The sequence below is a fragment of the Cibotium barometz genome, chromosome 6, assembly GCF_041138505.1.
Source record: "Cibotium barometz isolate CiBa-2024 chromosome 6, ASM4113850v1, whole genome shotgun sequence".
NCBI lineage: Eukaryota > Viridiplantae > Streptophyta > Polypodiopsida > Cyatheales > Cibotiaceae > Cibotium > Cibotium barometz.
The window spans coordinates 34,729,168-34,756,328 of NC_141051.1; the positions used below are offsets into that span (position 1 = coordinate 34,729,168).

General features: G+C 45.3%; 1 protein-coding gene across 2 annotated transcripts in view; it reads right to left on the minus strand.

Annotated features, from left to right (window-relative positions):
- Positions 1–27,161, minus strand: part of LOC147637675 (putative serine/threonine protein kinase IREH1) — a 181,013-nt gene that overhangs the window by 26,298 nt on the left and 127,554 nt on the right. For both annotated transcript variants that reach the window (XR_015266070.1, XM_086799504.1), the window contains exons 8-9: positions 25,883–26,023; positions 25,637–25,729 (exon numbers count right to left, since the gene is read on the minus strand). Coding sequence is in view for 1 of the 2 variants with exons in the window: in XM_086799504.1 (XP_086655630.1) it covers positions 25,637–25,729; positions 25,883–26,023 (234 nt within the window). In the remaining variant the exon portion in view is untranslated. The remainder of the gene's footprint in view (positions 1–25,636; positions 25,730–25,882; positions 26,024–27,161) is intronic.

The following is a 27,161-nucleotide window of genomic DNA, read 5'->3' on the forward strand; positions in this document are numbered from 1 at the left end:
TTTACACTCACCAGACTAGCAATGTTAGCTTTTACTAAACAAATAACTTTCTTAGGATCTACACTTTGCATGCCATCATTAACAAAGACCAGAGTGTTCCTCGTAGACCAAATCTTCTTCTTCTTCTCTTCTCGTGGCTTCATCATGGGCTGCCCACGCAAGCGCCTAGTAATCCCACATAGCGTGCAATAGCTGAAATACCCTGGGTATAAAGGGCAGAAGAGAAAGGTCTTTACCAATGTCTCTTAGGAGACACCTGCGCTAGAGATTGTGGGGAGGTGAGGTGCGTCGGTCACCGGTGCTATTGTCATCCGTTCGCCGGTGCTTGCCGTTCGTATGTGCTTGTTGTTGCCAATGCGCTTGTTGGCTATACTAAGTGCCCCTTACTAGGCAGTTGATTCCCGACCAAGGAGAAGTCCATCTGTCCACCCCCAATCTTTGATCCACCTTTCCGTGAGCTGAGAAGTATTGATAGTTAGCGTCTTGAGCTTACCAATAACTACATGCAGATGATTCTTATCAAGTCTTGAGAGACCATACATGACAGATAGCTGTTCATCATCTCTTCACCCCATAAGAGGACCATCCCAGAAATCCTCAAATCTGCTTATCCCTCCGTTGTTGAGTCTTTTGCTCACTTTGGGCTCAATGAGGGCTAACGGAGGGAAAAAAACTGGGGACCACCAAACATTATACATGCATAGTGAATTTCCCATGATTTTGGGAGATCCTTGCCATTGAATGAGGGGAATGATCCTCTTCCATTTCTTAATCACAAATTCAGCAAAGGGCATATTTTTAAAGACAAGTGGAGCATGGGAAAAAATCTTATCAATCCAAGAGTCCCCTCCATTTGCCTTGGCAACTCACAGTCATATACAAAGAAAGCTCTTTAAGCATCCTAGTCCAAGGTTGACTCTGCTGTAGAAAGGAAGTCAACATTTTTGGCATTCTCGCCATTGCATGTGTTTCCATGTCTAGGATGCCAATTCCCCCATCCTTCTTGGGTTTACACACCTTCTGCCATGCCAAGAAAGAACATGGTCTCTTGCCCTGCTTATTCTTCCATAGAAAAGCTTTAGCATAGCTTAGAGCTCTCTTCCAGAGGCAAGCTGTAAAATATATACAAGGAGTAAAGAAGTGAAAGCATGCCAACAACACCATGTTTACTATTACTACCCTTGAATGAAAGGGAAGATATACGTTATCCCAAGCTCTAAATTTGGCTATGAATTTGTCCATAAGCCAGTCCGCTATGTCTTTACCTGAGACATCCACTCCCATGGCGCATCCCAAATGTCTAAAGATCTGGCCTTTGTTCACAACTCAGCATCCCCATTTGGTTACATCAAAGGATTCATCCTCGGTTAAACTAATTAACCTTGACTTGTGAATGTTACATTTGGAGCCAGATGCATCTGCAAAGACTTGTACAATTGCCAAAGCATTTCTAACATTTTCATTGGATGCATCCAAGAAGAGAAGTGAGTCATCAGCAAAGCATTGAATCACCATCTGCTGTTCATCATTCACTTGTAGACCTTTTATTTGATTTTCAGCAGCTGCCAACTCAAGAGCTAGAATCAAAGGATGAGAAATTACAGCAAATAGCAATGGAGCAAGTGGGCAGCCCTGTCTGACCAATCTTTTAAGGTTGAATGAGCCAACCACAAAGCCATTGAGCATAAGACTTGACTTAGCACCAGAGCTGAGCACATAAATAATGTTTGAGATTAAGGGTCCAAAACCCAACTTGGCAAGCACTCTGCTAAGAAATGACCAATGGACTCTGTATAGGCTTTCTCTAGGTCCAGGTGCAGCATGATGCATTTTTTGCTTCTCCTTCTCTACCAGCTCTTTCCCTAATAGGGCTGCATATATGTTGTCCATTATGGATCTCCCCTTAATAAAGCCATATGTCTGGGGAAAATCACATTTTGCAATAAAGGAGTCATTCTCATTGCCACAACTTTAGCTATGATTTTATACAAGACTGTAAGCATGGTGATTGGCCTCCAATGTGAAAAACATTTTCGCAGGCCACCTATTTAGGAATCAATTTGATTAGCCCTTCCTTCACACTTTTCTCCAATTGTCGATGCTTAAAGGCCTTATTCACTATGTAGGCGACTGGAACCTTGAGATATGACCAAAACTCCACAGTAAGGCCATCCCAGTCAGGGGATTTATCCTTCCCCATTGCTTTCAAAGCATCCAAGCATTCATTCAACTTCCTGGATATTCCTCTCAATCCATTTGGCTTGGTCCATCTCCACTGCCTGAGGGATAATGTCTAGAAGCCTATTTTCAGCAAAGAATCTTTCCGTGGACTCATCCTCCTTCAGGCTTAGAGTATCCCCAAGGAATGTGGTCCAGGTAGCAGCCAATTCCTTGGGGTCTAAGATCATTTTACCATTGCTATCCCTAGCATTGGATATGTATTCTCTATCCCTCTTCTCTTTCAGAGCTTTGAGAAGAATTTCAAAGGGGTTTGAGCTTGACCAAAGTACAGCTTTCTTGACAATAATCTCTCTTTTTGAGCTCTCCTGTTTTCTATCTCCTCCCACATATTTTTACATTTGATAAAATCTCTCAACTTTGCTTGAGACACGGGTCTGGACTGTCTAATCAAAATCAAAGCATCCCATTCCTCCTGCAGTGCCTCTTGTTCTTTCTCCTCATTGCTGCCATGTCCTTTCCCACTTTTCTGATTAAGCATTGCATCTCTCCCACAAATTTATCCCATGCCTGGGCATCATGATAAGCTCTTAAGTCCAACCTTGTAATTGCAGCTCTAGTTCCATCCACAGGCATCTTCCCTGATGAGAGAATTATTTACAATGAGTTTCCTCTTATGAAAAGGCAATCTATCCTCAGCCCAGCAATTATTGCTCTCCCAAACCCACCTCAGGGGAAAGTGATCCGAAGAGGTGGTTGCGTGGTCAACCCAAGCCTTAAAGGTGTAAGGGATCCATTCTGCATCCTTGTTGAAATAAACTCTGTCAATCCTGGAAGAGCTAGATATATACTGCAAGCTGAAATATGTATGTCCCGGTGAAGAACTCCAGTCCCCAAGGTCCCAGGCATCCACCAACCTCTTTTGAATAATCAGCTCTTCCCATTTGGTTTTCTCGGAACCCATAACTACATTGTTGGAACCTAACCAATCCCTCTATCTGACCACCATGTTAAAGTCCCCAGCCATGAACCATGCTTTCTGATTGTGAAGACCACAAATCCATTCCCACATCTCCTTTCTTTCTTTAGATGAGCGTGCTCCGTACACATCAATCAGCCAGAATTGTTCTTCTCCCTTGGACACTTCAATAACCAAGATTATGCCCGAGGGATGGTTAGCTATCATTGTGGGGTTCCATGAGTTATGTGCTATTGTCATCACCCCACTGTAACCATACTAATATGGTTGAGATGCCAATTGATAAAAGAGGTGGACATGAGGGCTTGGTGCATCCTCTTGAGAGAGCGTCTTGGGAGAGGTTTATACTCTCCATTCATGGTAGATATTGTTGGCATGAGGATGACATTCTGAGCAAACCATCCACTCTTCTTTATTCAAGGTCTAACAAGAGAAGGGATGCAGGATGTATTTATGCATGGTCAGACCGATTTTATGTGGATAATTGGGTGCTTGATAGAGGGGGCCATACTTTTATTGCTATAGGCACTTCAAAATCGGGTCATTGCCCAGTGGTTTCATGCATTAGAGATCTGAGTCGCCATGGATCAACACCTCATGTATGCATCTCTGATCATTTGTTCTCAGATGCAAAGCTATCACGTCAGATGCTTGATATTTGGAGATCTCATGATTTCTCGCAAACCCTGGCCTCTACTCTCTGTGATATTAGCAACTTCTTTCACATGTGTGCCCTTTCTAAGAGGCTAGAGGCCTTGGATTTAGAAAGGGCTATTAGACGTAGCCTGGCTGCCTTACAGAGAGAGCATGAGAAACACCCTCATGCTCACTGGGTTGCAGACTCTTTATGTATTGTTAGGGTAGAGCTTCATCACTCTCTTGAGCAGCGTGTGGAGTACCGCTACTATGCCCAAGAATCCTTTTGGACCCAAACGGGTGGCAGATAGCAGATCCAACAAACAGTTCTTGGCTACTCACGGCCCATCTCATGCCAAAGATAGTATCAGGCAGCTGTAGGATTCATATGGCACTCTTTATTCAGATCTTCTTATGGTTAGATAGATTGCCACTGATTTCTATTGCCAGCTTCTTAGCGTTGAGCCTCATTCTAACTTGAGACACAGGGCACAAAGGAAGTTTTGGAATGCATTGCCACATTTGATTACTAAGGAGATGTGTGTCATTCTGGATGCCCCTTTTTCTATGCAGGACTTCAATCATGCTCTTCGTGCCTTATCTCATGGTAAGTCCAAGAGGATGGTCTCTCCCCTATTTTTTTCATTACTTTTTGGGATGAGATTGGGACATAGATCACAGCGGCTCTCCAGGAGATGTGGGACATAGGTTCTATGCCTTCTTCTCTAAGTGAGGGGCTTATCTTCCTTATCCCTAAGAGTGGGAATAAGACCTTGATTGGATAGTGGAGACCTATCACCGTACTTGGGACTACATATAAGATTCTTGCTAAGGCAGTGAGCATTAGATTGCAGCCAATTTTGCAAGATGCCATTCATGATACTCAATGGATTCTTACACGGAAGGAGCATCTTTGATAACATTTTCTCATTTTGGGAGGCCGTGGAATGGGCCAAAGCGAATAATCAGCCTTTAGCCATTCTGCTTTTGGATTTTGAGAAGGCTTATGATAGAGTGGATTGGGACTTCCTTGAGGGTACTCTTAGCCATATGGGTTTCTCTTAGAGATGGATCAGGGGATTTTCATGCATGTACCGTGATGCCCACAGTAGTGTGCTCCCTTGCAGCGATAAAGGTGAGCGGTTTCAAATCTCTCGCTCAATACGGGCAAGGATGCCCTTTAGCCCCATTATTATATATCATAGTCGCACAGACCATGAGCATCCTCCTCCGCTCCACTGCTGGTATTTCTAGATTGAGGTTGCCTCTTCGTAGTCAAGAGCAGCTGGTAGCCTGGTTGACTCTAAGTTAGCTGATGACACAGCCATGTTCTTGGAGGCCTCACACATGTTTATGTTCCTTCCGTGTAGCACTAGAAGAGCTTTGTTTGGCAGCAGGGGCCTTCATTAATTCGCACAAATCTGTTGGTTTTTGGATTAGTGACTCACCGAGGGTTGCTTGGGGTGCAGAGCTTTGCCCGTACCAGCGAACGGGTGGCGCCGACAAAGTGCGAGCCCACCTCTTGCATGAGAGTGGGCATGAGGTGAGGTTTTGCACGAATGTCACGCCCGAGAAGAGACCAGAACTTCTTGACAAGCTTAGAGTCTACGAAGCAGTCGAAGCGACAAGAAGGACACCACGAGTGGCCGTGGATCCCGCAACGATGGGGAGAGGAACTCAAGCCTCTACAATGGAATCATGTGGTGGATCGGGATCATGCACACCATCACCTTCACCATCAAGTCGGAATGTTACTCCATCCACGACGCCGGCACCCTCCATCTCCACGGCCTCTCAATCATTACGTGGCCCACGGCGACAATCTACACTTGGGGAGAATTGGAACCCCAAGTTGAAGGAGGAGGTGGATATGGCGGTGGCCCGCTTCTTCTTCCACGACCACATTGCCTTTCAAGCGGCTAGGTAAGTGCAATCGATCATTGCCAATTCATCATTCATGTTTTCATCATCCTAGTCCCCTTCTCATTAGTAAATTACTTTCTTGAATAGGTCGGAATACTTCAAGGTCATGGTTAAGAAGATTGGGGAGTATGGCTCAACCTATACGCCCCCCTCATCCGAGAGCTTGCGCACTACATTGCTCGAGAAGGAGAAGCGCATTGTAGAGCAAGTGGCCGACAACACAAAGCGGCAATGGGAGAGGAACGGAGTCTCCCTCATTGCGGATGGATGGAGTGACACCCTCAAGAGGTGTATTCACGGCATGGTTGCATATTCCCGCGGAGAGATGTACTTCATCTCATCTCATGATGCATCCGGCACTGGGAAGAGCGCGGATGTGCTTGCGGCGGAGTGGGCTACCACCATGGAGATCGTTGGCCCCGAGCATGTAGTGGGCTTTGTTGCGGATGGGGAGCCTTCCAATAGGGCGGCGGGAGCTATTCTCCAAGGTATGTATGGACATGTCACGGTGTCCTTTTGTATGGCTCATTGCCTAAACAACCTCCTCAAGGACATCGGGGCATTACCATGGATCAGCCCGCTCATTGAGGAGGCCAACACCATGGTCTCCTTTGTCCTCAACCACCAAAGACTTCGGCATGAGTTCAACAAGAGGTCCTGTCTCTCTCTCCTCAAATATTCCGACACCCGGTTTGCCTACAACTTTCTCATGTTGAGCCGGTTGAAGGATTGTAGCGGTGCTTTGAGGGGGCTTTTCCTTAGCGACGAGTTTGTCGCCATGCAAGAGTCCCATACAAACATTGGCCAAGAGTGTAGGCTATGGGCGGATGACGCCTCTTGGTGGGAGCGTGTGAAGACCACAGATGCTATGGTGAGGCCCATAGTCCACCTATTGAGGATTGTAGACGCTATGCAACCATGCATAGGCAAGGTCTACGAGGCCATGGATCGCATCATAGAGAAGTTGAAAGACTTCGTGCCTGACGAAGACAGATACGAGGAGATCCATGCCTTGTGTCTAGGAAGGTGGAATTCCTACTACTCTCCATTGCATGCAGCAGCTTGTGTGGTGGACCCAGAATTCCAAGGCAACAAGCACGTGAGCGACCGGGAGGTGAGCACTAGATGGTGGATCGTCTTGTGCCTGATGCATCGCTTAGGCGCAAGATCAGGGACCAACTTTCGATGTACAGGTCATTTCATGGCTCCTATGGCTGTCATGATGCACAGGTTGACCGCTCCAAAGTTGGTGCTGCTCTATGGTGGGAGGACTTTGGTTCAGATGGACCGGAGCTGCAGCAGCTTGCCATCCGCATACTTAGCTAGGCCGTCACCTTCTCTTGCTTGGAGCAACTTTGGAGTACCTACAGCCACATTGCCTCTAGGAAGAGGAACCGACTCGGAGTAGAGCGTGCCAATGACCTTGTCTTCGTCAGCGCGAACTTGCGAATGCTTTGCAAGAGCGTGACCAAGAAGGCAGATTCCTTCACCGAGTGGGAGATGAGTCAACAAGAAGAGCAACAGGAGGATGAGGTGCAGGAGCAGCATGCCAGTGAGGATGAGACTGAGGATGAGCTTGATGCTTCTTTGGCACAAGCTACCCATGACCATGAGGCGAGCACTTCACGTAGATGATCATTCATGGATCATGATTCATGGGCCTTACTACTTAGCTCTAGTCTCTAGCCTCTAGTCTTCAACACTTTTTTTGTCATTGACTCATTTGAGTCTGTCCATGTATTCTGCCTCCTTAAGGCTTAGTCCTGACTCCTGACTCTTGAGTCATGACTCATTTTGTATCTACTTAATTATTAATATGACTCAAAAGCTTACCATTTTAGTGTAAATTTGTGCTCATTTTGATGTACTTCCAAAGTAGAATAAGTGTAGAGTAGAAAAGTTTTAAAAAAAAGTATTTTTTGAGTGTCGTTCCCTCCACCGTCCCCGTTCCCTACTTATGGCCGTCCCCCGTCCCGTCCCCGTCACCGTCCCCCATCCCTTGTGACTATGGACTCATGGCTCTTGGTGTTTGTGGGTGTATGGTGGTAGTCCTATCAAATATCTTCAGTGGGATCCAGGTAAAGTGGGAGTGGATTCATGCCTTCGATCCATTGAAAAGCCTTCGTTTTTCCAGTTTCACGGTTCGGAATGCCAAGCTTCCCATCACTTGACAAATTCATAGGATCCCTACTCTCAGGCTCTGATTGGGAGAGTTTATAACATCACTCCAATGATACAGTGCAGATATTGGCGTGGGCTTTGGCGTGCATACAAAGGAGCCAAATCTCTCATTTCTTTTGGTTATTTTTACATGCTGGTCTCCCCACCAATTAGTGGAGATCGGTTTTTGGTGTAGCACCTACCTACCCGAGATGTGCGGCAAATTTTGAGATTCTACAGCATTGTTTATGGGGATGCAGCACTGCACAACGTATTTGGGGTTGTATAGCCCATCTTATGGGCAAATTGAGTGGCCGCGCTATGTATGTTACTTGGGGGGCAGTTGCTTGGCATTCCCGGTCTGGTCCACAGCTTTTCTACGAGGACAGTGATACAGACACTGCCATTTTTATTCGTAGAGATATTGCCCAACATGGTTTGTTGCAGGATGTCCCTCACTCACATTATATACCCCCCAGACAAAGGATTGACTCCAGTAGGGAGATTGTTGCCAGTATTACAGCATGGCACAACTGGAGAGCTAGATGCACGGAGGTTATTGAGGGTGTTTAGATTTTTGAGTCTCAATGCATTAGCACTATATGGGGTGATATCATCCATACTCTCATGGCTACTTGGGCTCGTATTCACGGGTCGTCTCGTTCCGCCGCGCAGGCAAAGCGCATTGTATCTATGTGGGAGTGGGACCAAGGCATTTTCTTTTCCTCTAGTCCCACAAGTCTTTCATGGCACTATATTGCTCCTTAGTGCTTGAGATCACCTTACATATTAATTCTATTCTATTCCGCCTTATAGCTGTGATTGTTGTATGACTTTTTCGTACTTGAGAGTAGTCTCTTTCCTGAAAAATAAATAAATTTATAGCCTACTAATAGCTGTCTATGATACTTCTTAATGTGGAAGATCAATTATGAGACTTGTAGTCATTGGTTACGAGACCCATAGTCTAAGCGCCCTTGCCCCATACGCCGCTCTTGCCATGGCTGTCCTCCAGCAATGTACATGTGTTTCCAACCTCTGTCACATTCAAGGTCCATATTTATCATTGTAAGTACTCATGTTTTCCAATATACCATAGATTAGGTCTATCTCTCTGTTAACCCATGGCGGACATGGCGACGTACTATATTTTACGTCATTAATTTAAATATTCTGAGTCATGGGCCGGGCTTGTCGGCACCATATGTTAAGGATGAAGGGATTGGGTGATCGCCGATGAGAGGCGCACCTTCGATATCAGTAGGATAAGGGTTAGGGTCGGCCGGCCATGTATGGGCGCCCAAGTGTGAACGGCCAAGTCACCTATATGAGTCAAATGTAACCCTAAAATCCTCATTCTCATGTGTTGTGAATACAAGAGTGCTCTTGCCTTATCTCTTTGGTTTCCTTCTCCTGCGTGTGTGTGTGTGAGAGAGAGAGAGAGAGAGCGATCGAGCGCACTGTGTAGCGGCACGGCGGCGGCGGCGAGGCGGTAGAGCGGCGACGGCGGCTCCTCCTTCACGGCTGCGACGCGGGAATCCTTCAAGGCGGCGGTTAAGCGGTGAGTGACACACCTTTTGCATTCTGTTTTGAGCTTCCTTCCCTGGTTGTATGCTTGCAGCCATTCGTGGCTCGCATACGGTGTCCGGCAAGTCCCCAGCTACGACCTGTGCGGCAAAAGCGCACATTTTTGGCGCCGCTGCCGGGGAGTTGCCCTACACCAAGCTCCAGTTTGCAGCTCGGCTGCTGCGTGAAGTTTAATCTACACTGTAGGAAAGCGACTGTGTGTTTGTTGTCAAGGCGTTTCTGTGTTGCATTTCTGTTTCTTTTGTTATAGTTTCGCTCCGCGTGTGGGCGTGCGTTCTGTTATCTGGTTTCTGTGTGTGAGAGGGATTTCTGAATCCCCAGATCTGTGCTGTGTGTGCGAACTGCGCCGCGGCCAAGGCTGAACCCTAAGGAAACCCTAGAGAACTTATCTCACAAAAAAAAAAACAGAAAATAAAAAATAAAAAAATTATAAAAAATAAAAAAGAAAAAATTAAATTTTATTTTCAAAGAAAGAACCAAACATGTGGAGAGGAAAGATTTTCTAATTGGAGAAAAAAATTTTGAAAAGAAAGAACCCCAATTGACCCACGACCCACGACCCACGACCCCCGACCCACGACCCCGGCCCCGGCCTCGGTCTCGGTCTCGGTCTTTTGATATATATATATAGGAGAGTGAGCCTCCATAGCTTTCTCTCAAGTGAGAGCTTATGGGAAGTCGTGCCCTATATGTAGCCCACTCCCCAAGGAGTAAAGTGAGCATGTGGGATAAAGCCCTCACCCTTTCCTCCACAAGCAAATAGGCTTTTGCCCCTTCCCCCCAAGGGAAACGGACTATTTTGAGGACTACAGGAGCTCTAGATAGGCGAACACGGTGCTGTAAAGCACACTAGGATCCTTTGAACGATACGCTCGTTTCGAGCTATCATACGCCCTAGTCCAAGTTCGACTGTAAGTAAGGGGATCAAAAACGGGTTAAAAACAACACAAAAACAAGTAAAAACGGGGTGCGAAACACCTAAGAAACCACTTGTGTGAGTTTCAAGGGTAGTTACAACGCACGTAGGGTACCCACGTCACATGCATCTACGTTCTGGTCGGGTGCTAGAGCCTGAACCACTAGAAAGTGTTTCAGTTTACGCAGGCTCACACCATCCCTCTACGTTGGCATCTTGGCCTTCGGCTGGAACCCAAGGGAGTGCAACCCAAGATCCACGAATAGTGGATAGTGACTCGTCCTCTGACTCAGAAGCCATGGAAGGGCACCCTACCAAGAATCCTGAGGAGACAAGCCAAAACATGCCAGTGTGGGCCCCACAACCCGGATCTAGCATGTTTAGTCGTCTAATAGAGACCTTTAGTAGAGCTACACGCTCTGAACATGCGACAAGCGAAGTAAATGAGGAGGGAGGGGTAGTAGATTCGCCATTCACATCTTATGTAGACCCTACCCTCCCAAAGAGTGTCCATGTGGATATTCTACCCACTTCGTTTAATGAGGGCCCTACTGAGCTACCACATTCCGATGCTCTTCCTAAAGTAGAGGTCCCTAGAAGCCAATCCATAAGAAGTGACATTGCGTCCACTTCAAGAGAACCATTTGGCACACCAAGTCTAGATGGGATATTTCTCAATGAAAATTGGGAATATGATCTACACACAGAGACTCTAACTGACCTATACACAGGTTACACATACCATGTAGGTTGGTTAGAAGTCCTACGATCTACATCTAGCAACAACACATGATATGTGATGTTATTCATAGAATTATCCAAATTGAGAGGCAAAATAGGGGAGTGGACCTAGTTTCCACTGGCCCTATGAGGTTTTTGGATACGGGCAAGGCCAAACAACCAACCCTATCACAATTGGAGACTCCTTCGGTGAGTCCCATAGACCCTTCATATGTTGTTTCGCCTGGAGTCTCAATGCAGGTTGAGCCCACGAGTAGTAACTTTAGCTTTCCAACCTTGGCTCAACTTTCCATTAAGGACTCCACAATGCCTACCCCAATGATGAGCATGATAGAAAGCACACCTGTCACCACTGTAGCTAGCACGACACCGCTACCTAGTGGAACAGCACCTACAACAGTGCGTGCCAGTGCCTATCGGCCTTATGTACCTATTGCTACTCATGCTCAAGTAGCTCCTACGCCTCCTAGTATGCCAATGGCGTATGCTCCAAGACTGCCTTATCACAACCCTTATCCAAGAGGAGCTAGGCCTAGCTACATATCATATCCTACGTCATTTGCCAACATACTCAGACCAACGCCAACTCCTATCAGCCAGGCTATCCCAGAAGTGCCTCCACCAACTATGCCTGCTCACTTAGGTGATCTCGCAGCATTTGCTCAGACGATCGGACGATCCATTGCGGAAAACATGCGGGGTATGCCTGAGAGAGAACCTAGAAGCAAGGCAGTACAAGTGGCTAAGCTCACTCAAAACTTCAGTGGTAACGAGGATGTTAGGAAGCACATTGAAGTCTTTGAACACGTGTGTGATTCCTTGGAAGAGCACAATGAGCTGCATAAGTGTAAAGCCTTAGGCTTAACCTTGAGTGGGAAGGCCGGAGATTGGTATCGAACCTTAAGGGTTGAAGAGCGCACTCACTACCCCACTCTCAAGAGGTTGTTCTTGAAAGAATACATACGTGAGGGTGTCTCTGGGGAGTAGCATCTCAACTCCAAAAAGCTGAACGCGAGGAAGGGGAGTCAGTGAGAGACTTTATAAGTCGATTGAAGCATCTAAATTCTCGCTGCACTCCCGATGAACGCTTCAATAACAACCAACTCCTCGATAGATTCATCAGAGGATTGCGCCACGAGGACATTTACAATGGCCTAGTCATTAGAGGTCTTACAACATGGGAAGCAGTCACTGCCAATGCAATCCAGTTAGAAGACAACTTGATGATTGCAGGTAAAAAGGTGTCTTCGGAAACAAAATCCGTTAGTTCGCAAGTATCTGGGCACGAGCCAATGACGGTGAAACCTATTGCCAAGGAGCCCAAGATATCTGAAATGTCTGTTTGACCGACCTTACTAAGGCTCTCCAAGAATACTTTAGGGGTAATCGAGCTCCTCAGAATAGCCATATGTACCCAAGAAGAGAGCAACAATGGTGTTCGGTGTGCTTAGGACCACATAGCACGAGTGAATGTCCCACATTTAGAGTCAAATTCAATGGGAATTGCAATGCAGGTGGTAAGTATGGCCATCAATCTAAAGATTGCCTAACACTTAAGCGAATGTTGGCAAACCAGGCACCACTAGCTTGGTCAAACACACCTCAAGTACCCGCGCTAATGCCTGCACAACCTATCGAGCAACCGTCACAGCACATAGTTCCAAGGAATCCGAATGTAGTCCAGTCTGTGCCGTTACCACCGCCAGTGCTAGGACCACAACCTCCACATCCAAGGATTACCCCAATAAACAAGATGGGTTGTGAGTCACATAGTGCATGTGGGGATTATGAAGAGGAGATAGACCCCACTCTTCCATATGGGATTGATACGTTTGAAATGATTCCCCAGTACTACATGGAGGATCATTTCGGGCAAGTCAAGCCTGTATATCAAGCGGCTGCTCTTGCCACAAGAGGGCAAAACCTTAATACCATGGCAAGGAGACCACCTCTTCAATGTTATGAGTGTGGTGGACCGCATCGTGTAGCAGAGTGCCCTAATAGGCTACAGAAGATCGCTACTCAAATGCAACCAAATCAAGGGAGCACATCGGGAATGCCGGTACTTACATGTAATCGTTGTGGCATAGATCATTTGATCGCTCAATGTCCACATAATCCTAATGCACCCAAGATTACGCCATTGAATTTGGTTGAGGTCACCAACCAAGCACGAGGAACCACACCTGTTGTACCCGCGAATGTAGTTACACGGTCAATGCTTCAAAATCAAAACTACATTCTTGAAGAGAGGGATACTGCATCAATCGCTCAGGCAAAGAAAAAGAAAATACGACGGAAGAGATCGCTTAATGCCATGATCTCCAAGCCCAGTTCAAAGACCAACATAGGGACAGGAGGCGACCCCGTGTATATGAATGATCCTGAAGATGATTCTGATTCAATAGAAACCGTGGGGACCAAAGCCACTACCTTAAGGGAGGAACCCACTCGGGAGATCAATGAAGGAGAATCAAGCGAGTACATAAATAAGGGGAAACAGAAGGAAACTTTCTCGGCCCCACAACCAAGTCAGTTAATGCCCTCTCGACCACCCAAACTGACTGAGATTCCCCAAGACAAGCCACGTGGGCCAAAAACCCTTAAGAAAAAGATTGGAACCTACCCAAACCCCGTTGAGGAGATTGAACAAGTGCAACACTTAAGGGGTTTGGTGAAAGAAACACAAAGAGAACTGGAACCAAACCCGAGAAAAGTCAAAATTCCAGACACAGTGTTTCCTACGCAAGTTCAGCCTCACAAGAACCATAAACCGTTAGCTATACCTAGTATCATTCGGGAAGAAAGTGAGGATAGAACATCAGGAAGTGGGCAAACACCCTTTTTGCTTGAAAGAATGTTTAGTGAGGGAATGCCTGACCCCATTGAAGAGGAAGTGATTCCATCTTCACCAGTCCCTAGTCAAGGGGCGATGTCTCGAAAAGTACCGTTGAATGTGTCTAAGCTAATGGATTTCATGTCCTCTGAAATTAGAACCACGATCATATCCAAATTATACGGAGATCCTGAGCTATTCTTAGCTCTTCGGGCATTTCTCAATGGAGAACTAAAGGCAGGGCTACCACAATTTGCAAATATGGATAGACCTGACACGCTTCAAGATGAAGGGGAGCATTGGGATCTACAACCCAACCTAGATGAAGACTCCGTCGTTGAAATACCTGTGAACAAGTTGGGACAGTACTTTGAAGGGGACGAATCTAATGCCACCCTCCCTATTACTACCAAGGGATTAACTCTAAAGGGAATCCTTGATGGTGGTGCTGGAGTGAGCATTGTGACTAAAAACTGTTGGGAATCTATGGGAAGACCTCACCTTGAAGTCACAAACATAGTGGTTAAGATGGCAAACGGAACCATAGCTAAACCTATTGGAATGTTAAGGGACCTTAAGATCAAGGTCCTGGGGTACAAGGTAAAACATACCTTCATTGTAATGGATTTCTCCAAGCATCCTATGTCATATCAAATGATCTTAGGACGTCCTTTCATGAGGGAAGCACAAATGGTGCATGACTGGTCGAAAAACCATGTCTACCTACAATTCCAGGACTCTGTCATTCGAGTTGATCTTGAGAATGGTCGTGCACATCCTTTAGGAAGCAAGGTTATCATTGATAATCGATCGGATACCACTATTCACTCCGCCCCATTAAGGTATTGCTATACATGCAAAAAAGAGACTGATGATGGGAAAGATTCTCCTTATATGGATGTCCTACCGGGTATGACTGAGTCGGATAACGTGGATTGGGTACACCTAGCGGCAACCATAGACACATGGGGAAATAGAGGCACAAGTTGGGTAACACCTGAGGGGCAAGATATGCCACCGTTAGTGCCAATAAACATGATAGGTGTTATGCACTTGACTCCTGATGGCGAGAAAGTGGCAAACTCCACTGACACTGAAAGTAGCGAAGACTCTGACCAATGCAACTCTGAGTATGAATCTCAAGAAGAAACTGACTCTGAGCCTGATGGGGAAAATGAATCAAATATTCACCCAAATGTGGAAGCAAGGTGCTTAAGGCCTAGGACAGTGGCCCCCTGCAGTTCATCCGAAAGTGAAGATCGACCAAGTGAGTCCGAATCGGATAGAAACAAAAATCAAAAACTTGGTAAGAAGAAAACGAGACATAAGCGCCAACGCTATCGAGCTAATGTACGAACTGCAATAAACAAGGAGCGATCCACTGCAGAATGGCTTAGTTATGTAGGAGCCATTGATGCTCATCGGAAGATAGCGGATAATTGGGGACAATACCTCCAAAATGTCATGTGGTGTATTCCGCAACCTCATGACGTCGCCCAATTAGAAATCGAAGAGAAGCCGAAACTAAGTCGTACTGCAAGAAGGCGGCAAAACCAAGAGTTGGCTCAACAACAAAAGGAAGCGGAATTGAAAGAAAAAAGTCTGGCACAACAAGAACCAGTAGACTTACACCCCGCACCCGAGCATTTCAAATCATTCACCACAGGGGAACGTAAAGTAGTCTACACAAAAGCCCAGCGAACGCCTACCAATGGGAGTAGCGGTGTCTACGATGGCCCTGCGGTAGTTAAGGAGATAGATTTAGCAGATCCGGGTGAGGAGTCTAAACCAGTTTATATTGCTCAAGACCTCACCAAGGCGGAAGAAGCTGCACTTACGAAGCTTCTTAAAGAATTCAAGGACATATTTGCTTGGACATATCATGATATGAAGGGTGTTCCACCCTCGGTGGTGCAACACACGATTCCAATGATTAGCACTGCTAAACCAGTCCAGCAACGTCCCTACCCAATGAATCCTAAGTACGCAAAGATTGTACAAGAGGAAATTGAAAAGCTTGTAAAATGTGGATTCATATACCCTATTGAGCACTCAGAATGGGTTTCTCCGATAGTCATCGTACCAAAGAAGAATGGGAAACTCAGAGTGTGCGTTGATCTCAAAAAGGTTAATGCAGCCACCAGAAGGGATCATTACCCCTTGCCGTATTCTGAACATGTGCTTGAAAGAGTGGCAGGCAAGGAGGCATATAGCTTTTTAGATGGGTACTCGGGTTACAATCAGATCACAATTGCAGACGAGGACCAAGCTAAAACAGCATTTATCACGGAGTTTGGAGTGTTTGCCTTTCGCGTCATGGCTTTTGGCCTGACCAATGCACCTGCAACGTTCCAACGATTGATAAACACGGCCTTTAAGGAATATCTAAGGGACTTCTGTGAAGCTTTCTTAGACGATCTTTGTGTTCATTCCTCTTGGGATGAGCACTTGATGTGTTTACGAAAAATATTTGAAAGGTGTAGATTATATCGCATCTCCTTGAATCCTTTCAAATGCCAATTCTGGGTTAAATACGGAGTTATCTTAGGGCATATAGTGTCCAAAAATGGGATTTCCACTGACGAGAGTAAAATCAAGGTCATTCTGGAATTACCCCCACCCACCAACTACAAGGGAGTCCAACGCTTTATGGGCCACATTGGTTATTATCGAAGATTTATTCTATTCTTCGCCGCGATAGCTCGACCATTGTATAAGCTTCTCATCGAGTTTATTTGGACCGAAGAATGTGATCGTGCCTATGAGCTATTAAAGAAGGCCTTGGCGAGTGCTCCAATCTTGAGAATGCCTAACTGGGATTTACTCTTCCATGTGCATATTGATGCATCAAACTTTGCTATTGGGTGTGTGTTAACTCAACCTGGAGAACACAAGCTAGACTACCCCATTAGCTTTGCCAGTCGCCAGTTGAACGATGCTGAGATGAACTACACCACTACGGAGCGAGAAGGGTTGGCAATGATATATGCAGTAAGGAAATTTCGTTATTACCTCCTTGCCACCAAGTTTGTTTTCTATGTGGATCATCAAGCATTGTTGTATCTGGTAAACAAACCATGCTCCACAGGAAGAATCACACGATGGCTATTGATTCTTCTTGAGTTTGATTTCACTGTTGTTGTGAGACCTGGCAAAAAACATGTTATGGCTGATCATTTGTCTCGCATACCTAATGGTGAGGCTCCTACGGGGGTTGATGATGACTTACCGGACACTTCCCTGTTCATGGTGGAGACAATGCCTGAATGGAGTGAGAAGATTGTTAACTTTTTAGTTAATGGCTTTCCACCCAAGGAGCTTCGTAAAGATCTAGCTCGAAAGCTAATCAAAGAATGCGAACCCTATTGCCTGATAGCCGGGACTCTTTATAAAAGAGGAAAGGATGACGTTCTTAGGCGTTGTGCCCGAGAGGATGAGTATCTATACATTTTGCAAGAGGCACATATGGGCATAGCCGGTGGTCACTTCTCAGGCGACTTAACTGCGCGAAAGATCTTACAATCAGGGTATTGGTGGCCCACTATGTTCCAAGATGCATCACTCTTTGTGAAGGGTTGCGATGAATGCCAACGATACAAGAAACCCCAGAGGAAAGATCAGATGCCCCTACATCCGATCAAATTAAACCAACCATTTGAAAAGTGGGGTTTAGACTTTGTAGGTCCAATTAGCCCAGCAGCCCGAAACACACAATCTCGCTATATTATTGTGGCCACTGACTATATGACCAAATGGGCTGAAGCGAAAGCGACACGTAAGGCGGATGCGAGGACAACAGCCAAGTTCCTCTTTGAAAATATAATCACACGCTTCGGTTGTCCTTTTGAACTTGTGAGCGACAATGGGACACATTTTATAAATGAAGTGATTAAGGAGCTCACAACAAATTTCATGATATCCCATCATAAATCTACTCCTTACTATCCGCAAGCGAATGGCCAAGCCGAGAGTACAAACAAGACATTAATCTCTGTTTTGACAAAGACAGTTGAAGCTCATCGCACGGATTGGGATCTAAAGCTTACAACAGCTTTATGGGCCTATCGTACTGCGTACAAAGTGGCTATTAATTGCACACCATTCAAAATGGTATATGGCCAAGAAGCAGTCATGCCATGGGAATTTGTCATTCCAAGTCTTCGTGTTGCTACTCAAGAGGGTTGGGATGGTAATCCCTTAGCAGAGCGTCTGTATATCCTTGAGCGGCTAAATGAAGAAAGACAATTGGCTGTGTACAATGCCCTTGTGGAGAAGGATAGAAGGAAAAAATGGTTTGATCGCCATCTAAAGGACAAGGACATCAAGGTTGGGGATAAAGTCCTGATGTATGGAGTGCGAAACGAAAAGAAAAAGCTCAAATATGCTGGTAAGGGACCGTATAGAGTATGTGAAATTACCCCGCAAGGTACCATCAGGGTGGAGACTCTCGACGGAGTTGAAACCATTGGATTCCTTAATGGGAGTAAGTTCAAAAGATACTATGACCCCCTGAGCCAAGAGGAGTTACATGCAATCCATCAAAAGAAGGCAGCTAAAGAACAAGCTGAGCTTAAAAAGATACAAGCGAGAGTCGAAGCCAAAGAACGTCAACAGCGTGCTAGGCGACAACGAGAAGCCAACTTGGGAATTACGCAAGTATTTTTCGAGGAAGCAGAGGAGGATGCACTGGAATCTGACCCACCTCTAAGATACCCAATTGAGTTACAGAGTCCTTACGGGGAGGTGCTGTATAATGCATTATTGGATACAGGAGCTCAAAATAATTTGCTATCATATGGCGTGTGGTGTCAACTGGGAAAACCACCTTTAACCAAGAGTTCTATCCAAGTTCAAGGAATCAACAAGAAGAAAACCCCTGTCTCAGGAATTCTGCACACTCCGGTTGCTTATGACAAGGGAACCATAATTCAAAGCTTTTTGGTTATGCCTGCTGGCACCATGGAAGGGACTGTAATCTTAGGGCGCAAATGGATGATGGCCACCAAGTGCAATATCGATTGGGCAACCAGACAAGTCACAACGCAAGAACCAACACTAGGTCTGACCGCTCAAAATCCCGCACCTAAGCCATCGACTCTGGACAAAATGATGGATAACGAAAAATCACCAAGTCCAGTGGCAAAACCATCTTCGATTGTTGACCACCCCTCTAACGCTTCAACGCCAAGAGTGGAAACAGGCAAGGTGGTCCCTAAAGCTTCGCTTACTATGCCAAAGAGTACATACAAATGGGTCCCCAAAGCTTCGTTAACAGCTACTTCCCCTGCTCAATCTCGTTCAGCCACCAAGAAGCCTCGTAAAAGGAAAGTAGCTACCCACCTGAGAAAGGGCAATGTAACATCGCGATGGATCCCTAAAAAATTATTAGTAGCCCAAGGGTACTACGAGGGGAATGACCAGATTTGGGTCCCTAAACATAAGGTGAATCCTTCTACATCACCTGTAAAACCTTGCAAACCAATTGTTGCCACCCCAATGACAATTCAAGACCGTGGTAAGGGAAAGGTAACAGAGTGCTCCGCACCACTTCTTCCAGAGTTAGTTTGGATTCCCAAACGATATCGATCATTACCACCTAGCTCAGGAAGGGGGGAGCCACATGAAGCTTCTAGCTCCTCATGCCAGGCACACACTCATATAGAAGTTTCTACATGCTCTACACCTACTCTTGTCAACACCCAACAAAAAACCGATGAGTCTACGTCTCCCCTTGTAATAGTATCGTCGGAAACCATTTCCTCCATTCGTCAATGGGAGCGTACACTACCATCTCTACAATTGGATGTGGCCACAAGGGTCATAAAAAGCTATCTGCCCACATCACAACCTATGACCCGCTGGACAAATTGGTTCCAAGAGGCTGCAACATCATTGCAAATAATATGATCTACCCAAGGAAAGGGGGAGCATGTACTCACGCTCGACATTCTAATGCTTTCTCCTTAACCTTCTTCCCTGACCATGTAATTGCCAAATTCAAGGGAATGTATATATATAGCTTCATACACAGAAAGAAAAGAAAAAGAAAAGCAAAAAATAGTAAAAAGAGCAAGAGCACGTTAAAAGCAGAGATATCCGTATATACAATCAAGAACTAGATTGACCTGTCATAAACCTACTGATGCTATATCTGTGTTTGCAGATATGGCAGATGCACGATCATCATACACTTCATCCACTCCCACCCTTGGTGAGAGGTATCATCTATACCTTTCTCAGATATTTCACATGTGCTATCCTGTTATTGAAACTGAATGGGATCATATAGATGTACTAGCCAGAGAGGAAAATGTTGAGGAATTAGAATGGCTAATTCGCCTATTGACCATGACTGACCCCTACTCCGTAGAGGAAATATCCTCGATAGCCCAATGCTTTCCTTTTCCACAAGATGACTATCCTCGCATGGTTACATTCTTGATGAGTTTATGTGGATGGGAAAATGAAAAGGAAATATCTGATAATGATGAATGGACGGATGAAACTCATGGCACTACTGAGGTTGACTTTATTTGTTTGGATGATGCGGATAGAGGCTTAGCCTTAGGGCTAGAGCCAGGACTCTACAACATCCTCTTACCGTATCCTCAGTAGTAGTGTGGTAACTGGTAGGTAGGTTAGTGTTTTCAAGTTCTTTTCTAGTTTGGATTCTTTAAACGAGTCTTTGATTTTCCACACTGATGTGCCTCTCGAGGTATAGTGCTTGTTAGTTGATTGTACAGGTTAAAAAGTTTGAGGTGGGTTCGCTTTCAAGTCCTGAGACTGCCGCAACGTTCATCAAAATATATCTACATCAAATTGCAAGCTGTCTCGTCAAATCAAGGAGATCTCCAATTACAGGTGTAATTCTTCCATACCCACTCTCTTTCGTTTTTTCTGTTCAATTAATTTCATAAACTATAAGGCATGACCACATGGAAATTGTCAATGTACTACTTAGTTTTTGAAGTTGCTTGCATGCTAGTGTAAAACATTAATGAGCTTAACTTTATTGGAAATATTCCTAGGCAGCATGATGTCTTTAGTTAACCTTGGAATGCGATTGTCTTAGGACTAGGGTCAAACCATCTTAATGTTTGACACCTGGCCATGTGTGTGCTGACCTCTAGGACATAGCTATTACCCCTTTGTCGAAAGGATGCAAGACAAATAATAGTTCAGGAGCAAAGATCAAAAGAAATAGATTTTTTTTAAAAAAAAGCCTACAATAAATGGCAATACAAGTCTTAATGTGCTTTAATGTTGGCCTATCGCCTTATTGATACTTGGTAAGCGAGGAGTATTCTACTCCAGACCGATGCCTTGGTTGGTAGGGGGTAGCCTTGCCTAAAGTGAGCTAATAGATTCCTGGATAATGCCTTGTGTTAAACATGGTACCAGGATCGATGTTAGTTTTGCCTTAGGAAGGTCGCCATTGTGTGTAAAAATTGTCACGTACATTTTTTTTTTTTTTTTTTTAAAGGCAAAAGGCTCCTGTAACTCTGATGTTTCTTGTGTCCCTAGATGCGTGGTATTAACTTGTTCTTAGAGTAGACACAGTGTGGTCATCTGTTTATTTATTAAGCTTGGTTATTTTCCTTGACTTAGGCCAGTTATAAACCTTGATTAACCTTTGACACCTTGCTTACTCTTGATTTACTTTCAATAATTTTAAACTCCTGTTAATTTGCTACACTAGCTCACTCATGTGACCCTTAAACTAAGTACTCCTAGCAACATCCATTATGGTCTAACATGCTTGAATTTATACACTTTATATCTTTTGAATTCCAGCATACCTTCACTCTACTTCCTTGTTTTGCAGACGGTCTACCACAACACCCTCTCGAGCTTACCATACCATAGCTTCCGAGGACGGAATCTACATCAGGAAGGGGGGCATGTTAACCCATGGCGGACATGGCGACGTACTATATTTTACGTCATTAATTTAAATATTCTGAGTCATGGGCCGGGCTTGTCGGCACCATATGTTAAGGATGAAGGGATTGGGTGATCGCCGATGAGAGGCGCACCTTCGATATCAGTAGGATAAGGGTTAGGGTCGGCCGGCCATGTATGGGCGCCCAAGTGTGAACGGCCAAGTCACCTATATGAGTCAAATGTAACCCTAAAATCCTCATTCTCATGTGTTGTGAATACAAGAGTGCTCTTGCCTTATCTCTTTGGTTTCCTTCTCCTGCGTGTGTGTGTGTGTGAGAGAGAGAGAGAGAGCGATCGAGCGCACTGTGTAGCGGCACGGCGGCGGCGGCGAGGCGGTAGAGCGGCGACGGCGGCTCCTCCTTCACGGCTGCGACGCGGGAATCCTTCAAGGCGGCGGTTAAGCGGTGAGTGACACACCTTTTGCCTTCTGTTTTGAGCTTCCTTCCCTGGTTGTATGCTTGCAGCCATTCGTGGCTCGCATACGGTGTCCGGCAAGTCCCCAGCTACGACCTGTGCGGCAAAAGCGCACACTCTCCTTCTCTATTGTGTCTTGCTTAGTTTTGATTAGTGTTAATCTCTCATGTGCTTGCTGTAAATGTTATGTCCCTTTGAGTGGGATCAAGGGATCTTTTTCTCAATGACCCCCACAAGACTCACTCAAAGAGTGAATAGTTGCAGGTCCAACCCAGGAATGTGAGTCCTGGGTTGATGAGAACAAAAAGTGTCCAGTCATCAGTTGATCCCATAGAAGAAACACCAAGAATGTACCAGGTAATCATCCCGAGTAACACTAACTGGTGCTGGGCTAGGCTAGTGGTTACTTGGCAATAACTCAAAACATATTGGATAAACTTGCAAGGGAAAAGACCACAATCAACTTACAGAAGTGGACTCACTCAAAGAGTGTTTGTATTAGATTCAGTACAATGTATTACAAAGGTATGAAATGCTGGCTCCAAATCCTGTGAGTATCTTCAGATTGCTATTGAGTCTAAGGCTCTAAAGGTCATTTTTTTTAAGTTCTGTGTTTCCAACTACCCATAGGGTGCTGGCTCGTTCTGCTTTACCCAGGCCATAAACAATTTTTTCGGCTTATGCCCTGTGTGTCTATATCTCTGTCACATTCAAGGTCCATCTTCATCATTGTAAAGACACATGTTTTGCAATATACCATAGATTAGGTCTATCTTTCCTTCTCTATTGTGTCTTGCGTATTTTTGATTAGTGGTAATCTCTCATGTGCTAACTATGAATGTTGAGTGGGATCAAGGGATCTTTTTCTCAACGCGACCCCAACAGGATTCTCTTGGCACCTTTGCGCCCCACATTGATTGAGATTAACCTACATTTTGGGATGAGGTTTTGTTTTGCTCCAGCTTCCAGCCGTGATTTTGTAAGGTTTATTCATAGTTAATAGAAGTCTCCTTTTTGCAAAAATAAAAAAAATGTTATGTCCCTTTTGTTTGGACATAATGAGGCTAGCGTTGAGGCCAGCCACAACACAGTTCAACAGAGTGTGAACTGAGTAAGTGCTATATAAGTTGGGTTTATGGATCGTTTGAAAAGAGAGTTCTGTGATTGGACTCCAGACCTTGGGATTGGGGCATCCCTAGTGCCTCCATTGGATCGTTGCATTGGTTGTGAGGACCAAAACAGCCATGATGGTTGGAAGTGTATGGTATGGGACGTGTACTTTGTGTGGATGTTGACGATGCCAGATTTAGCCTTTGCAATGGTTCAGGTGGGTAGAGAAGAAGCTCATGAGAGGGAGAAACCTACACTCAATCCTAACTAAGCAAGCAAACCATCAAGCTAATCAAAGATCCATATACAAGCAAGCAAGAGAGAAGAAAGAAAGTTATATTAAACATCTACAAAAGGCCAAATTGGCCTATAAGACCGAAGCGTTACAATGTTTCCATGATATATCTCATCCTAGATAGTACAAACTGAACGTAAAACAGTAACAGCTGGGTACAATGATAGAGCTAAGTGATAGCTGAGGTAATGTACAGAGCTCCTTAGGGTGCAAATCTCTCTGGTAGTGGTCCATGTAGAACTTCGGCCATGGGGCAATCAAGGGCAGCTGCCAAGAGGCCGCCTAGGTCCACCAAGTCGGATGGCTAAGTGGAAGTAATCTAGTGCTGCTGTAGGATGTCCTGGATCTGGATCTGTAGACCAGATGTTTGCCGTGCAGGTGGGCCTCACAGCACACCCCTCCCCCCACCCCCCGGTCTGTCTCAACAAGATGGCTCTGGTGGGTGCATCAGTGGTGCTCCTCTCCCCTCGGTCTCTGAAGAAACTGGTATGCATAACTCATGTTTGCATGTACGTTTAGATGTTTTGCTAGTTGTGTGACCTGTTTTCGTGTGCTGCCTGCATTGCCATGGGTCAGTCCTGCAGAACTAGGGATGGTCGGAGCACCTGCCTACAAGATCTTGTGGATGATCCTGTATCTTGACAAGTGGTTAGTATTTTGTAGGACTCCAAATCCAGGCCAGGAACTATGCCCAAATTTCATTTGGGACTTGGCCAAATTTCAAGGAAGATTTATATCTCTTGGTGTTCACAATTATTAAAGTGTGGAAAATTTACTAAATGGACAAAGGCTAGTCCGCACCCACGCGTTATTTCTCATGTGGGCGCCCTCTTTTGGGAATTTTTGAATAGTCAAGCAGTATTGGGAAATTTTGGGCTCTTATGTGGAGGCCTCACACATCCGTTTGGACTGGTGTCAGTGTTGCGTCGCATGTTGTTGTAGAGGCCGCAGATCGAGCTTTCGTGAGGCACAAGAATACCCAAGTGTTTTCCCGACAGCTGTACAGACTGCTGTGGTCGCCATCATCACCTGTAAGGATCTCTGTACGGAAGTACCTTGTTACCCTCTGCTGTACGAACAGCAGTACGGCTGCTGCACAGTTCTTCCTGCCAGTTCTCTGCAACCAGCGTGCTGTACAGCGCTCCCACATCAGCTCTAATGCTGAGTACCTGCCAGTGGAGATGTCACGTGGTTGTACTTCAGTATCCGACCTGCTGTACCAGACTGTTGAGCTGCCTGACACGAGAATGGTACCTGCTGTACAACCTGCCACGTGACTTTCCTTCTCTGGTGTGAAGCAACAATACCAATAAGTGCTCTATATACATCAAAAGTACTTAAGTAACATCATTTGAAGATCATTTGAAGGTGCCCGACTTCTCTTGTGCTGCTTGGCTTATGGGAAGGTGCATCCTTGTTCAAGGGTGAGATTGGGTATGACTTGAGAGTTACACACGGAAGTCTGCATGAGACTGGATCATGCTTGAGAGATCCACACTGGACCTGGTGTGAAGCTTTAGATTCCCCCCTTCCTAAGTGGCTTGGGTGGTGAGAACACCTCTCCCTTGCTGAGTGGTTTGGGCCGAGGAATTTACTTGTTTTGTTTTCATCCATGAACTTGGAAATCTGGTGCTAAACACCCTCAGGCTTGTACCTCAAAGTACTCTATTGGAATATACAATTCCTTAGGGGGGTTTGCCCCGTTCCGGCACAAGTGTGTGTGTTCTCTCTTCCGTTGTGTTGCTAGCTGAATGGATTAGTGCTTGTCTGCATTTATTCTCATCAATATAAGATAAACATTAGATGCAAATAAGGTTAGAAATGTCATCGTTGAACAAGTGGGAAACAGGATGATAAAAAGAAATGGTAGTTGTCATCTTCATGTGAATCATGTGAAGATATAAAGTATTGGCTCACCTTGATGTGCCCATCATGGGCAATGAGAATATTATCGGGCTTCAGATCCCGATGCACGACACCTATTGAATGCAAGTACTCCAAGGCCAAGACCTGCAAATTTGAAAAACAAAAAATGTCAAGAAATAGTCTTTTTTCAAGCAAAAAGATAGCAAAAGACAATACAAATATCAGAAATATAATACAAGAAAGGACCTTGGCAAAATTTTTAAAAAAATCCTTGACAAGAAAATCCCTTCAACTTACAAGTTCAGCTATGTAAACACGAGCTACGTTCTCATCAAGACAGCCCATATTTCTGAGGAGTGAGAATAAATCACCTCCATTCAAGTATTCCATAACCAAATAAAGATTCTCTCTGCAAGTAAACGAGTAGAAAAAACGGACCTGAAATACCAATAAGGTTGTTAAAAGGTTGTTAAAAACGGACCTGAAATACCAATAAGGTTGTTAAAAGCCTCAAAAAAGGTTGATTGCTACCTTCAACAAAGACAACACTAGAAACAACTGCGCATATCTAGATGGTCCATCTTCTGTCATGTCGCTTAACCATTTAACAACTCAAAATGGGCAACACCTTTCATAGATTCATAAACTTTAACTATATGTCAAACAGTTATAGACCACAGAGCACAAAGAGTCAAGTGAGGTGATACACTGAAACCTAGCTGTAGACAACCATTGGCCACATCCCATATCATCCTCAAGGTTTAATCCTACTTAAAAATCACCATTTTCTCCATTATGGCCCACTTAAACCCATCCCTTCCCGCTTAAGGCAACTGGTTTTTTACTAGTACATCTATGAGTATCTTCTTACCCTAAAAGGTGGGAAACTATGAAGGCTGTTGGAGCCTTGTTGGAGCCTTGAGGTCCACAAAGGGAGACACCACTAGTCACTATCTACCATTTGAAATTCAACTTTGGTGGCACTGGTTAGCCCATAGAAAAGCACCCATATTAGCATGCCATTGCAAAACATGCTATCTGAGACCTATCAATGAAATTAAACATAAAATACTTTTTTTCTGTGGGGTCGGCCCATCCAAAGTAATGTTTCTACATGGCTTATCACCGCAGGTCCCAGATATCTTTGAGGCATCCCCTGCAGATCATGCTCTTTACGCTGCTCATGGAATAGAACATACCACGACCTTGGCACACATCCCTGACTCTTCCTTCAGTGGTGGATTCAACAGCTTGGAAGATTTGGAAACTAAATGAACGTAGGCTATTAAAGGTATTCAGACCTTCCCTTGGATAGATCCGACCTACGCTAGCTGAAGCTTCCGCTCCCCCCTGCTCGCGCTGCCACCTGCACGTTCGCCTCCCTCCCCGCCCTCGCGTCCCCCAGCCTGCCCCGTCCTCTCCGTCTGCTCCCCCCGCCTGGATTTCTCACCCCCCCCCCTCGCGGCCCTTGCTCTTTCGCGCTCGCCGCCCCCCCTGTTCCGCTTCCTTAGCGCCCCCCTGCGCCTCCCCTTCCTTCGCGTCCCAACCCCCGCCGCCTGCCTCCTGCCCTCGCCCC